Consider the following 16139-nt stretch of genomic DNA (forward strand, 5'->3'; position numbering starts at 1 on the left):
ACCCCTCTGCAGTCAGCATGTCGTTGTGTCCCTGGGCAAGACACTTCACCCCAAATTGCTCCTGTGGGGATTGCCCACAGTATTGAGTATGTAAGTCGCTTTGGATAAAAGCATCTAACAAGTAACATGTAATGTAAGCGGTCACACTTTTCTTTGTGAAATATTTCCCAAACTTGAATAGTTTCAGACTGTTATCATGCATTTTCTTTTGCCACTAACATAATAGTTGTTATTTGCACAAAGAGTGGCTCACTGTTACCCAACACCTGTTCCTTTCACACATCAACACCTGATGTTATAGCAGCACAGTAAGCCTGTTAAGCTATATTGATTTTTCATGTTAGAACGATTTCTTCAGGAATGAAAAGTTACAGTTTATTTGTTGATGCAGTGCATGTCGACCTCAGCCTTTATTTCCCAAAGTGGCCACATATTGATTTGTTTTAAAAATGTATTCTCTTTGCAAACATAAACAGTCAAATTGCCTCATCAAAAATAAAGTTTTTAAAATACGTGTATAAAATAAATTACACTAACTTTAATTTTCAGTTGCTTTGGCCAAAGAGAAGTCAATTTAGCTCTCAAAGATACACATTTATATAAAAAAAAAGCATTAAACATGTTCATACTTATTTTTGAGTGTTTATTGATGCTGTCTTTCTCACAGGCCTTTTGTCTTTGTTTAGTTTTCTCGGCGCAGCCTTGATTACCTTTCACACCGGAGTGCATCGTGTCCAGAAAGCTCACACACACTTTGTCAGCCCTATCGCTTGTGTGCCCAAGTGATTGCTGTAATCGCGGGCTTCGGCTGAATGAGAAATGGGTGGGTGGTGGCATCGATCCATGGCCGCATCTATCTGCATCCCACCCTCTTCTTCAGAAAACATTCAGGGAGGGACTGCACTTTGTTGAAATGTCACACACACACACACACACACACACACACACACACACACACACACACACACACACACATACACACACACACACACACACACACACACACACACACACACACACACACACACACACACACACACACACACACACACACACACACACACACACACACACACACCTATCTTCTTCAGGCATTTCACTAAAGTTGGGTAACATTTGTAATGTGCTGCAAGAGTAAACGTGAAGACTGTGGCAACAGCAAATTACGGTTTATATTCCTGTTGTTCTTCTTTTTCAAATTGCGTCAATAGGAATGTAAACATAAGCAACAGAAACAACGGTGAATTCTCTTGGCAGATAATCCGGCTTGAATCCTTAACAATAGAAAGTCGACATTAGGGAAACATTGTCCTTTAGCTTTGACGTTTGAGCACCATTGGTGCAACCTCAGTCTGCCTTCTCTCTTCTCACTGAGGGTTATTTTGCTGCGACCGGACGTCAGCAATGATTAGGTTTGGTAGTGCGATAGCCCGAGGCATTTCAGGCATTTCACTTTTTCAGTTAAAGTTGGGTAACGTATGTAAAGCGCTGCAAGAGTAAACGTGAAGACTGTGGCAACAGCAAATGAGGGTTTATGGGAAGTAGCATCTGATAACTGGTGGTTTTGGACAAAATCCCTTTTCAGTTCGCCCGCACAAGATCAACAGAAGAAAATGATGTAAACACCTTAATCAGGATAACATGGCGTCTTTCTGTCTGTAAAGGCTTATTTAAGGCTTTAACCATCTTTTCTCCAGATGATGTGTCTTGTAAAAAGCACTTATTTAAGGGTTCAGGGATTAAAGCACCATTGTTGTCAAAAGCAATTGTAGCCTAGTCAATTTCTCCTACACAGGAAAACATGACACACAGAATTAAAACAGTATTACATTCCTGTTGTTCTTCTTTTTCAAATTGCGTCAATAGGAATGTAAACATAAGCAACAGAAACAACGGTGAATTCTCTTGGCAGATAATCCGGCTTGAATCCTTAACAATAGAAAGTCGACATTAGGGAAACATTGTCCTTTAGCTTTGACGTTCGGGCACCATTGATGCAACCTCAGTCTGCCTTCTCTCTTCTCACTGAGGGTTATTTTGCTGCGACCAGACGTCAGCAATGATTAGGTTTGGTAGTGCGATAGCCCGAGGTCTTAGCTGGGTTAATTTGGCTCCCATCTCCACTCTCCTCCCTCTCCTCCTCAGGCTCATGTCTTCTCTCTGTGACATTTGGTCCGGCAGGTCTGGATGGAGAGTCGGAAGATACCGCACTTTAATTGTTGATACTTCTTAAAAAATACTTATTGTTATGAAAATGTCAGCTCTTTAATTAATTACTGCTGAGGTGATAAAAGTACCTGAGGGAATAACCTTTTTTCTTTTCCTTTTTAGCAAACAGACTTGACAAATGTAAATGTCCTTTATGCTTCACTCTTATGGAATAGATTGAATAAAACAACAAGCATTACTCACTAATACCGCAGAACTACATTCGCACAGCCAGTATTACTTATTTTCTCATACTCCACAATGTCTTGACTTCCCAAACATGTTGTAAAAGTAGTGTGGATAATACTGTACTGATGCTTAGAGTTATTTGTGTAGTATTGTGCCCTTCCCCTCTCTCTGGTGAGAGGACAGGAGGCTTTGTCAGCAGATTCTCAGCCCTTGTAAACACACATCCGTCTCACTGGACAGCTGCTGTCCGCTCAGCTTGGTCTGAGTGAGTGAATTGGTGAAAACAGGCTCTCCTTTTTCTGAGCCACTAATAAGACAATCTAATCCTGGCAAAACAAATATAAACACTGTGCTACACTTGTAATATTCATTTAATTGACTTTGTCTTATCAATCTTTGTTACCGTATGAATTGAGTTTGTCTCCAGTTGGTTCATCTAGTTAGGTTGTTGTCCGTCTTTCTGATTTCATGACACCTTGTGGAATAGTGTGGGCCAATAGTAACCGAAATGTTTTACAGTTGTTAACATTGTCAGATAGGCCGAGGCATTTGTGCTGCATTCATGGTGCATTCAAACAACGTTGCAAAATGGGTTTCTATCTGGGAAAATGTCAGAAAACATCGGAAACAGCTATAAATGCTCAGTGCAAAAAAAAAAAAGGCAACATGTTTCCACATAACGAGTTAGGACTCATGAAGACACTGAAGTTGAATGAATGACTTTCCAACCTGGGTGAAGGGACCATCCGAGGAGCATGTGAATGAACCATTTGCCAAAGCGAGGTCTGCTCTCTCCGAGTGCCATTCTCGTTGTTAATAGTGTTTGCATGCAGATTTGTGCAGAAAGTGAGTGACGCTCCTCTGTGGCAGCCTCTAGCAGAGCAGCATTTGGGCACAGATAGTTGTAAACAGCTTAATGTGTTCCTAAAAGTGGTCCATCTCAACTCAACTCACGATAAATGTGTATATTTGCTTGCCGCTGCATGTGCTGTACATAAAGAACATGATGTTAGTATAGGCTAGAAAGTCCTTATTAATTTTGATGAATCAAATAAGCCAAATGTGTTAAATTGCAAGGGAGGCTAGTGCTTTTCTCTATGGATGAGCAGATGTTTTCTCACTGTCATCTAACAGCTGGCAGAGCTCGCATTTCAGTGATTGAGCGAATGGATGTCCATGGGTAAATGTGTCAGTGCTTGTACGCCATGTGTACCCTTGAACCTGTAAAACTGTGAAATTGAGCATTTCCAATTAGGAAGGATAATGTATACAATATTTATATACATCTGGCTGGCAAATCAATATCAATCAATAGCTCCATGATGTACAGTATATGATTACAAAATTAGTTGTAGTTGAATGAATATCACATTGACACATTGTCAGTAGAAACTAAACCTTACAAGCTTTGTAAAAATGTTGGATTCAATCTTGCTGTGTCCGTTAATGTTAATAAGTCATACCTCCAATATTTCAGTACAGTTTGAACATTTTAGACTTCATGTATGTGTAAGGAATATTTGATCACAATTCTGTCTCAGGATCTTGTGAAGTCATCAAATTTAAGTTAATAGCAAATATCTTATGCAGCATTATACTTCAGAGACTGTAAGTCAGTTGTCAAAGTTCACATCTGGACTCTTTTTGTCAGCTAAAATAGAGAAGAACTTTCATTAGAAGCGTCTGCTCTTTCTAAAAAAAAGAAAATCAGTCTTGCAATATTGGTTACTGCTGAATGGTCAGAAATCAAACACGAAGTATATGAAAAAACGTTGCTTTAAAGCCCTGTGGAGATTGGGGTGTGTGTGTGTGTGTGTGTGTGTGTGTGTGTGTGTGTGTGTGTGTGTGTGTGTGTGAGATTGTGTGTGTGTGTGGTATTTGTTGTCAGCATTTTTATCAGATCATGGCCTCAATTATGCTCTGCTTCTTCCCTTCGGTCTGACTGCAGACTTGGCAGATCCTTTTTTTGAAATGATGCTGAAACACTGTGTTGCCTGTGTTGTTTGATGTGTATAAACCTCAACACAGATACAATCACGCTTTGTGAAGGCACTTTACATGAGTCATTGACCTTGTCATTAAGCTTTATCCGAGCTCTAAGACACTGTTGTTCCCAGTTCAATATGTTAAGTGATTGGGGTTCTTTTGGCAACTGTGGGCTATGAGCATTAAAGTGTTTGCACAAACCACTGCAGAGGATTTTGTTTTTATCAGCAGCTCCTGTTAAGCCTCATCACTGTCACGCCAATGAAATGCAAAAGTGTCATTAAACCTTTCTCAGTTGGCACGCACTGCTTGCCATGACATTTAACTGCTCCGTCAGCCTCAGGCAATGACAGGCTGCACATTTTTTCCTATTTCAGTCTCTTGTATTCGATGTGTATGAATACATTCATGTGTAGAAATATTGTTGGGATTTACTTAGATCGATTTGTTCCGAATAATATTTACTGATCAGCACACGGAAAATGTGCTGATACATGTGATCAGGCAACAACTGAACCCATTCAACTCTCTAGAGATGTGTGACGGCCAGGCTTGTCGAGTCACAAATGATATGTGTACATTGGGATTACGTAATCAGGATATATAAAATAGGTTATTATATTCTTTAGAGTTACATAAAAAATACGTTATCAGATTACAGTTACATTCTTCAGGGAACAGGGATAACCTGCATGATTAAACCTGGTACTAAACAAATAGAAAGACCATATTGTGTTTGTTGTAAAAGGAGCAGATTGTATTTCTTCTCTGTAAGCTTTACTGTTCTGTAGGCTAATACTTTAAGTGTGAATCTACACCTGAATTTACTTTACGGTTTTCACTTGGACTTTGTAATTCAGTAGGTGAACCTATATGTTCATAAAATACTGTGTGTGAGTTTAACTGTGGTATGTGCTCATGTGTTTCATTGGTGGTGTATAGGCTACTGCCTGTATATGCTTAAATGCAGGCTTTTACTGAGCCGCGGATACATTTTGGATTGTAAATATCTCAGTGTCCTCTTTTCTAAGGTGACATTGTTCTGTTGTCTCATAATACACTTAAAGGGGACCTATCATGCAAAATGCACTTTTGTACGTCTTTTATACATGAATATGTGTCCCCGGTGTTCCAGGGAACTCACCAAGTGTCAGAAAACACAAACCTCTCTATTTTCCTCCATACCCAAATCTCTAAAAAAGGGGCTGCAACGGATCTGATAAAAACTGATCCAGATTTGAACACTGTCCTGACGTCAGGACGGTGGCGCTACGGCTATTGGGCCAACTCCACCAATCAGGAGGAGACAGCCACGGACATTGCCGTTCGAAAGCGCTGGAGACACTGTAGTACATATGCCAGGCCTGTAAGTGGCGCTGTAGTCTGCCACAAAAGCAGCGAAGAAGACTTCCCGCCCATAGTTACCATGGTTACCCTTCTGTTTATTCTCCGCTGTGGCTTTTTTTCTCCCTCCCCGAGACAAGCGTTTGCTCCTGCTGCTTTAATTCAATGCAATCCCTCCCCGACGAGGCAAGCACTGTAATTCTCTCCGGTTAGTCCACCAGCAGATGACAAACACCCACCTCTCTGCCTCTTCCAAGGAACGAGGGGACCGTGCGGCAGAGTTTCAGTTTGTTTCGCCGGTCAAGATGTCCGTTAAAGTTTAAATCTTCAGGACAAAATTAGAAAAGTGCCGGTCAAAGGTCTTCTTTGTTATTTATTGAGCTTTAAAACAAATGAATAACGACTCTATATAATAAAACACGGGGGACGGAGATCTCTTTTTCTCCCCCTCTTCTGACAGCCCAGCAGCTGATCAGAGCACGTCTCCCCTCTCCTGCAGGGGGGCGTGGTCAGCAGAATCAGACCCGTAGACAGCAAACAGCACATAGAGCGAAATGAGGCATGGCTAAAATGCATGATCTGTTTGGTATTTTGAAAACAGAAACGTATAAATATACCTTATATAGGTATGGCCTGGCATGATAGGTCCACTTTAAGTAAAAAAACATCTAGTTGATATTTTTTTTTTAAGTAAACCTCCCAACCAGGGGACAACAGGCTTGATTGCTGTTTCATCAGTTCATTGGAAGTCATACAAATGCCACGATAAATCAGCATTTCACTGTAATCAACCTGATTTACAAGAAAACCATGGGCGTTTTATAATTACTATAGGTCAGAATCAACATGTTGTGACAAGAGATTCTGACCTAGCGAGGAAATTCTTGGGAAATGTTAAAAATGTTTGCTGAACAGCCATCTGTCAGTTCCCTTTTAATGATGTGTACAGAACAGATTAGCATTGGAGGGTTGTCAAAACAACTGCTTATCTGTGGTTCCCTGGTAAGTGTTTTTCTTGTTGAAGGACAATTATTTTTACTTGAGGAAGTAATCTTTTAAAAGCATTCCTTGTCGAAAAGAAGACAAGTCGACCCACCCCTCAATTTAACATCTTTCTTTGTGTTTGGTGTTTGTTTGGACGCATTAAGAAAAGTGTGGATTTAGCATCTATTTATCAGTGATTTCCTGTTCTTCTCGTGTCCTCTTTTCACTCATTAGTATTGGTAACTCCTTCCATGAGACAGGAAGGAAATTGTATTTTATATTGACCAGCCATCTTGTACACTCTACTGATTTATGCATGCACGTAAACGAAAGCCACATGCGCCGCTGCTTCGGTGATTAAACGGTTTGTGATCGTCAACAGGACTTGCTGTAATCATTGCTCATCACAGCAAAAAGACCCAGCTGAACACACACAAGCTGAGTCTGGTCCAAAAGCAACATGTCATTTCACATTCAAAAGAGAGATTGGTGCAACTCTCTGCTCCCAGTGTATTTTATTTAATCCTATGTATAGTACTAATAACTGAGCACAAGTTATATTTGAAACTAATAAACTACATTTACAGTATGGTTTTAGCACTATCTTTGAAGCTCATGTGTTTTTGAAAGCTCATCAAAATGTAAAATAAAGATTAATAGCAGAATGTTAGGCTGGTATTGTTTCTGTCTAAACCTTTATATATACCGTCTATGGTCTAAACCTATATGTAACATTTTAGTCTCAATGGGGAATATTAGACGAAAAACCACTCAAAAACAGAGCCATTAACTGGGTGTAGAAACTGCTATTAAGAATTCTCGTTCAGCTTTTCACTTTGTTCTACTTGGGAGAGGGCATCGACATGCTGATGAAGACAAATACCTGCTAACATGTGTTTACAGTGACATTATGTCAATGTTCTGTCAGCCCTCTTTGCAAATAGAGCTTACTCTACAATGCTGTGCAGTCATGTTGTTTATTAAATCGCCCCCAAAAAAAAACGTGTTATTCTTGTTTTAAGAGGTTTTTTGGGCTGGAGAGTGCCTTTATTATACATTTCGCCTTGAAAGGGGGAAACAGGGGAGATGACATTGCCAAAAAACTATATAAATATGTCAATGTCTTTAGTGCAGTCAGGTTTTTTCAAAATTCGCACACATTTCGGTTTTATTATTGACAAGGGGCACCAGAGGCCTGTACTACGAAGCTGGTTCAACCTAACCTGGATATGTTTGAGTTAGCCGGTTGGCCCAATCCAAAACATACGCGCTCTGGCTAAACTGTACTACGACGCTGGTTATCAAGTGGATCGCTCAAGCCAGCCGTGTCCTATCTAGTTAGGTGCACGTTCACATGAAAGGGGTGGTATTTGGAGCATTCGACCAATCTCAAACACGGACAAGCGTACTGACAGCACAGCGTCATACTTCCTGAATGAAAAGTGAACTTTAATATTAGTCAAATATGAAGAAGTTAAACTTTAACCATCCATGACTTAAACACTTTATCCAGGATAAAAGCCACATAGCTGCACCTGCAAGGTGAATACAGCTGGTAAAAGAAAAAGTGTTTGAATGCGTACATTAACAGGTTTATGAAATCACTGCCCCGTCCAAGACACGAGTGGATCTGACTTTAATTAGGAGAATTTGACTCGAGTGTTTCGTCAACTTAATGTGTTGCTTAAAATAATACTTCTGCATACAGTATGTGACACTGTGAGTGTTGCACGGCCAGATACGGCTCAAGAAGCTGACTCAAATAAGGAAATATATGATACATTATGATGTGATATGATGTGAATGATAATGGGACACATCTACGTCTGCACTCACAGTGCCGCGGACTGTACTTAATGTTACTCTGATCCGGTTACTTATGTCGTGGCAGATATTTAAGTAAGCTTTCTTAACGCTAATGTTATAATAGTCAGATTGCTCTGAAGATGGGAGGGGATATTCTATTAATTTTCACGTTCACACAGTCAGTTGATTTTGGCCGGACGTCTTTCCTGCAACGGCAGTTTTTCTGTATTTCCTCTATCCTGTAATATGAATTGATAGCTTTAAACTCCGCACACGGAGCTCTGATTGGTCAGCAGGCGGTGCTTTCACTGAGTTGATCTCTTAGCCTGCCACCTAACCTGCTCCGGAGCAGGTTTGCCGCTCAGCATAAGTTACCATGGAAATCTAGCCTGCTAAAAAGAGAACCAGCGTCGTAGGACCGGAAAGCCCGAGATTTCCCTGAAGTTAGCCGGCTAAGCGAAAATCCAGCTTCGTAGTACAGGCCTCTGACCTCTCAATTGTTTGTTAAGATCTATGATGCAAGACAAAATCCTTCCAATTTTAACATCATTTGATTTACAGTTCATTCAACACTTTAAAATGTTTACAATGAACTCTATTAGGTAGTTTCTTAGTTCAAATTTTTGCAACATTTTGACCTTTAACAAGTTTGCTTTTTGACATACTTCCCAGACTGTGACGCAACATCACCATGTCTTAATACGATTTCAGTTATTGTGGTCATTTTGACACAGAGTTGTTGACTCAACTTTTGTAATAGTGTAGCAGATTGCATCATGTGCAGGGATTTCTGCTGTGCGTTGTTGTGGAGTTGGGCTACTGTTTCTGAATTCAAAATGAATGTTTCTAATTTTTTTTTTAATCACTTTTTGGCCATGTATTTAGTGGGTGTGACTTTTTTTTTTTTTGGCCTCATCTATTAACTACATTTGAGGCAAGAGGCATCAGGTGGCAGTTGAACATGTCTCTTGAAATGATGATTAAAGAAAACAATAATAACTGCAATTCCAAGGTCTTAGCCCAAGTTACATTTTCACATAATTGATACGTTCTTTAAAATCCTTTCTGGACTCACAAGTCAATGACTTTTTCGTCGCTGGATGGAAACATTGTTCAGAACGTCAATGGAGTTTTTGCTTTTATCAAACATTGTATTTAATAGTTGGCAGGCAGAGGCTTGGTGCTCAACCAACTCATCATGCGGTCTGTCTCTGATTTGTGAATGGCTTCCACACAATGTGCTGAAATTCATACATAGGTGTTGTTAGTATTTATGCACTATTTAACTTGCATATCAATGAAATGAAGTGCACCACAGCCTAATTAACACTCATATCACAACTTTGTTTGTTATTGTTTTGAAGTGCCTTAGGGTAAAAAAAGCCCATCAGCATTCTCAGTTCTTTAAAATGTTATGTTTCCAAATATCTCAGATCATGTGGGGAATCATAGAGGTTTTACACGGAGACCAGGGTTCAGTCCCCTGCAGCGATGCTTCTGGCTCGGTGCTTTAATGAACCCATTTGGCAGCAAACATGGTAACCAGCAAAGGATCATGTTCTGGTTGCTGCTGCTGGGCATCTGTGGTTCTGTTTTTCTGGTTTCATAAAGTGATTAAAATCATGTTTGCAAGAATATTCTGAAATATTTCAAGGAGAGAATTTAGTAAACACATCATTCCAGTCTAATCTCTGGTCTCCTGGTTTCAAGGAGCAACAATATCCAACCCGACACTTACTTGCTGTCTACCTTTCATAATTTGACATTGATTTCTTATTACATTTGTTATATTATTATAATTTAAAAAATATATATTATTATGATTTTTTGTCTGGCAGTGGCTCAGTCAGTAGGGGCTTGGACTGTGAGCCGTAGGGTTGCCGGTTCAAGTCCCCGCACAGACCTATATATGGAGTGTTGAAGGGAGGCTGTGGCTCAGTGGATAGTGTGCTGGACTTGGAATCAGGGAATAGCAAGTTCGAGTCCCACTGCAGTCAGCATGTCGTTGTGTCCCTGGGCAAGGCACTTCACCCCAAATTGCTCCTGTGGGGATTGTCCACAGTACTGAATGTATGTAAGTCGCTTTGGATAAAAGCGTCTAACAAATGACATGTAATGTAATGTGATGTGTGGACTGCTACTTGGAGAGGTCCCAGTGGTGCCCTTGAGCAAGGCACCGGACAAACCTGGTTCCATAGAGATGAGATTCATCTGGAAGAACATGACCTGGAGAGGCCAGTATGCTCTCTGCTTTCCGCAGTTGTTATTGGTTGTAAAAGGCGTTTAAGTCTCTCTGCTTCACTCCGATGACCTTAGAGCAGGTTGTTGCCATCAGGGTGTAGATATGCTCTACCTGCTCTTAAGACAAATCGCTTTTTTAAATCATTCATCCCCTCTGCACTCAACCTTTACAATTCTTGATAGGCTTTTTAACTTGATTATTTATTTATTATTGTGATGCTATGAACTATTTATCGTGTAAATTGGAATTATCCACATCTCTGCTCCCGGGTGTTTCTGTGTGTTTTCTTCTTGTATGTTCCTGCCTGTGTACATGACATAAGCTGCTCATAACCTATTGCCCCTTGCGGGATTAATACAGTTGTTGATTGATTGAACCCCCCCCACTCCCATTGCTCCCCCGGGCGCTGTACAATAGCTGTCCACTGCTCCTGGTACTAGGATGGGTTCAAAGCAGAGAACAAATGTCACTGTGTGTGCTGTGTGCTCTGAATGTGTGACCATTAAAGAGGGTTTCATCCCTCCTATTCTATCTATATTCAAATTCTATTCTGAAATTCCTTGAAAGCCAGCATTACACTTTCCTTTTCATCTGATCTCCTGTGACTTCTTGTCTTGTAGTCCCGGGACCCTCTGGCGTTGTGTGACCTGAAAGCAGAAGTTTCCCCGCGGATCTCGGCCGAGGACTTGATCGACCTGTGTGAGCTGTCATTGTCCGGACCCGTCAAAAGGACCAGAGTCGGCAAACCCAAAATCATTGCAGTCGACATCCGCAATTTAGAGGAGTATCCTTACCATTTCTGTGTAGACATGAAATATAATGTTGTTTTAACATTCAAATCCATTGCACAATCTTTCTTCACTGAGGCATATAAACAAGCTTGTTTGAACAACCCTTGAATTGTGTCCAACAAATGTTCTGCTGACATTTCATATTGCAAAACGAGCTTATGCAATATTGATATTTCCAGATAAGGTTCTGTTGAGTCACATTTATGCTTTCCGCTTCATAAATGTAATTTTTTACACTTTACACAAAGCAGGGTAGTGGATATGTAGAGAATATGAACTCCTATTCTAATTTCTTCCCAGTAAAGGACACTTAATTTTGAGGAGTTATAATCTTCTTAGGTATGTGCTTCAGCTGAGTGTCTTTAAAGCGGTGATGACTTCTGATGTCAATACTTTGAAGACAAGTTATACAAGAAGTAGTTCTTTTGACGTGTTTTCCAACCTATCTAAAGTGTTTATAATTGTTCTGATTAGCTACACCACAAGGCTAAGTGAGGAGCTGGCTATAAAGGAGAAGAGAGAAGCAAGAGGGATATGCAATAACTGTCTCAATTTGAGTTTTTTTTTAACTACAGGCACAAAAAGTCTAGGTAATCACAACCTATACATTTAGATTTAAACTAAAGTCTACAATCTTTTTTTTGTGTCTATTCTTTTATTAATGTGTTGTGTAGAAGGGAGGAGAAAAAGTTCATTGGATAAAATACATTTACAATATAATTTTTCAGACAGACTTGGAGATATAGTGTTGCTAAAAAGTTAAATTAAAAATTAAAAACTCATAGCGTGATCTGAAAATGAGGGCTGTTCTCTATTACGTGGATTGCACAACAGTATGCATTGGTTTCATATGAACATTTCCTTAGATAAAAATGAACATTTCCACTGCTTGCCACAATCAAAAGCCCCTTAATCCATCTATTTCAATTGTATTTACTATTCTGGGAAAAGTGGCCCAGAAAACCTGCCTGCACAAAATGCAGAGGAACAGTGGAATGGTAATTGTCAAAGGGGGTTAACAAGCCATTCATCAATAAGGATTATTGCATAGAGCAAGGATTGGGAAAGGCAGCTCTTCCAGCCAAATTCCTCACTGGAGCCTCCTGATAGACATGCTCAGGCTCAGGCTCACTCTCATGGACAAAGGGATTTGACCACTTTCACAGGATTTAGCAACCCTTGTTCACCTTTATTGTGATCTTAGGCAAAACTGTGTTGTGGGTGTCTGCGGTCACGAAAAGTGGATTAAATTAAGACCTCTGTGGGGTTAATCAGGAAAATCTAGATGTCGCTGTCCCTGTACTTTGTGGTGGCTGATGTTAAACAACTTGTATGTGGGCTCTTGTGTTTTCAGGCCTCAATGTACCACAATGGGTTTTGTCATTTTGAGGATTATACGCTGTGTTCTGTAAAATACTGACTCCATATGTTTTGTGGTAGCTGGTAGGATTTGAACATAGTCATTTGAAGGAGAAATAGCTGATTGTATAAGCACCACTTGTCTTTACATATGTAGCAATAATGTCAATGACTACACTCTCAGATATACGGCAGCCTCCTTTTTTCTCAAGAGTTATTTTTCTATTACACACTACTCTGGGGTTGTTCACTCTCCATTTGCTGGTACTCACTCTGTTTTTACACAAACTCCCTCACTAAGACCCAGTCTTTCTCCTTTCATTTTCTCCCACTGACTCCCTTATTACATTTTCTATATTTATGATTCTTCCTGTATGTTCCTTTCCTTCAGTTAGAAAAGTTAGTTCTTAGTTACATAGCTATCGTAAAGCTTGTCTTTCTTTTTTTTGTATTGGAAGTAGGGCAGGGCGATATATTGATATAATAAGGGTATTGCTATATGAGACTAGATATTGTCTTTGATTTTGGATTTCGTCATGTTGAAAGTGTTTCCTGTTTTGAAAGGCTGCATAGTAGTAAGGTGATGACATTTCCTGAATGTATCCGACTGTTGTAGCTGTTCTATTATTTGCCTTTAACCACATAAATTCCACATTGCTGATTAGTATTTATCAAGAATCGCACATATTTTGTGACGGCATCAATGGCCAACCCTACCTTATTGTTGAAATATGGATATAGAGGGATTTGGTCAAACGCTATATCGTTTTGTGATATCTGAAATGGTTTACTGAGACTTGTATAAAGAGGCCATATTATGCTTTTTGGGATTTTCCCTTTCCCGTATTGTGTTATATAGGTTTTTGTGCATGTAAATGGTCTGCAAAGGCTAAAATCCCAAAGTTCCCTCCAGAGGGAGTTTCTCTCTCACACACTCCCCCCTGCCTGAAACACCTCCATTGGAAAAGAAGTGTTGCAGCACAGGCAATATAAGACAAATAAACCGCTTTTAGAGCCTTAAAGCATGTAAACATGTCACAGTAGTGGCACAAAATTGTAATACGAACCTGAAAATGTGCCCTTTTAGAGGATATTTGACAAAGTTCACCTCTCACTCTGTCCCTAGTCCCATGATTGTGTGCTACTCTTTCAAAGCTGTGCTCCTTCACCTCCACTGCCTCCAGCTTCAACCGAGGCCATATTTCTGGCAGCATCAACATTCCCTTCAGCACAGCCTTCGGCCCGAACAGTGAGCTGGTGCAGTGTCCTGCGACCGGAGTCCTCCAGAGCTACAGAGGACGGGTCATTGTGATCATCAGCCACGCCATCACAAATGCTGTTATGGTGAGAAAGAAGTCACACTCACACATGTGCACAACACATTTGTATACACTATTAAGACTCCAAAGCTGCATTCAAGTGCATTAAATAATTAAGTGAACCACAGTTAATGCAGATGTGTTATTAATTGGTGTTATTGGTGTTGTTTTTTAAGTGCCCTGGGGTGCTTTTAAATCCCTATCTTTCTCCCAGTTTACAGTTTTTTGGCATGCAGGTGACACAACTTTACAGATGACATTGTTGGTCTGCCATTTTGTTTCGGACTGAAATGTTCCTTTAAATGTAGAGGGATTATTATGAAATCATACAGATTCATGTCAATCCTACTGAAGTGAGCTCTCCATGTTTCCCCTTGGGTTGCCATGAACTGGACATTTATGGTATTTGTTTTTAGATACTTTTTGGGGCTTTTTATGTTTATTGCGTGAAGTAGAAATTAGACAGGTAAGGCAAGGAAAGGGAACAATATGCAAGAAAGGACACAAGTAAGATTTATACATGAGATAAGGAATACCAAATGTGCAATATACACACCCAGCCATCTTGACAATTAAGAGCTCAGGAATATATTTTAAACAGTAGGAACCAATTAAAAAAGAAAAGAAAGTTGTCTATGTCCTCCTTTTTAGAGATTTATCATGGAATGTGAAATCCCTTTAGGGTCGTGGGTGGGGGTCGTGTCAGGGTCATGAAAACAGACCTAAGGGTCATTTAGCTTCCTTTAAAAAACGCTCTGATCATCAGCCGGATCTCACTGATGTCTTAGGGGATAAAGACACTATATATGATATTCATAGGAGAAATGTTTCATTGTCCCCCACATTTGTGAAGAAGAGAATCTGATGATCCACGGGAGTTAAACATGTCATGTGAAATTACTCAACACAATTAACACAAATGTTTGTGTTTCACAACCAAAAAAGCTGCCATAAGTTAACTTAACATAACACTTAAACAGTATTTCAACAAAGTTTTTATTTCGTTTTTAGAATTTGTATTCTAATGTTTTGTAAATCGGTTTTTTAATAATACATATTTCTGGTCACAAGGCGAATGAGAACTGCAGAACACAGGAGACTTTAGTTTACGAAGTGACGCGTCAATCACATATTTATAGTAATCCAACGCTACTATTACGTTGTTGATTATTCCTTAAATACCCTGAAACATCGCCTGTTAACTTCATTCATTGAGGACAGTCTGTAATTGAGACAGATGGGCTGTCAGCCACAGACAGAAAGCAACAATGATACAGTATAAGTAAAGTTTAAAGCCAAAAGGAATAGTAATGATTTACATGATGAATGAGGTTCACGGTTTGAGTAAATTATGTTTGGTTGTGTGTTTAAATTGTGAACACATTAGGCAGACTTCATCATTCTGTATTTCACTTTGCAAATGGTTACACCCTAAAATGTTACACACAGTTTCTGATGCAATTAATTTCAAGACGTTAACATGACATGCATATTTTTTTTAAGTTTGAAAGATGGCTATGAAACACCAGATTAAAGAGGCGCAGTAATCTTTCTTCTCCGCATGTATGGGCATTATACCAAATAAAAAATGGACCGTGTGGTGTGTGTAAAGAGGCTGGGGATAGTTTGTATCCTGGAATGTAATATAATGTGGGTAAACACAGTGGGTGTCCATGTATAATGGCACTGTATTCTGGTGTGTAACTTCTTCAATTTAGACGTCTGCAGGGATTTAATGAACTGAAGTAAAGCGGCTTCACATGCACTTTAAGGCAGCCGACTTTTACCCATTTACTGGTTTGAAAGCATGGAGAATATTTACATTTTTTAACGTTATGGCCTTTTTTGTTGGCTAAGCAGGAAACAAAATACCCCACAGACAAGATAGGTTCATGTAAATGTCAGGAAAAC

The 16139-nt window shown here is 39.7% G+C and overlaps 1 protein-coding gene across 1 annotated transcript in view; it reads left to right on the forward strand.

The window, feature by feature from the left end:
• tbck (TBC1 domain containing kinase) overlaps window positions 1-16139 on the forward strand; it is a 46583-nt gene that overhangs the window by 26682 nt on the left and 3762 nt on the right. The window contains exons 24-25 of the mRNA XM_034130463.1: window positions 11380-11543; window positions 14094-14253. Coding sequence (XP_033986354.1) covers window positions 11380-11543; window positions 14094-14253 — 324 coding nt within the window. The remainder of the gene's footprint in view (window positions 1-11379; window positions 11544-14093; window positions 14254-16139) is intronic.

This window comes from Trematomus bernacchii, unplaced genomic scaffold, assembly GCF_902827165.1.
Source record: "Trematomus bernacchii unplaced genomic scaffold, fTreBer1.1, whole genome shotgun sequence".
NCBI lineage: Eukaryota > Metazoa > Chordata > Actinopteri > Perciformes > Nototheniidae > Trematomus > Trematomus bernacchii.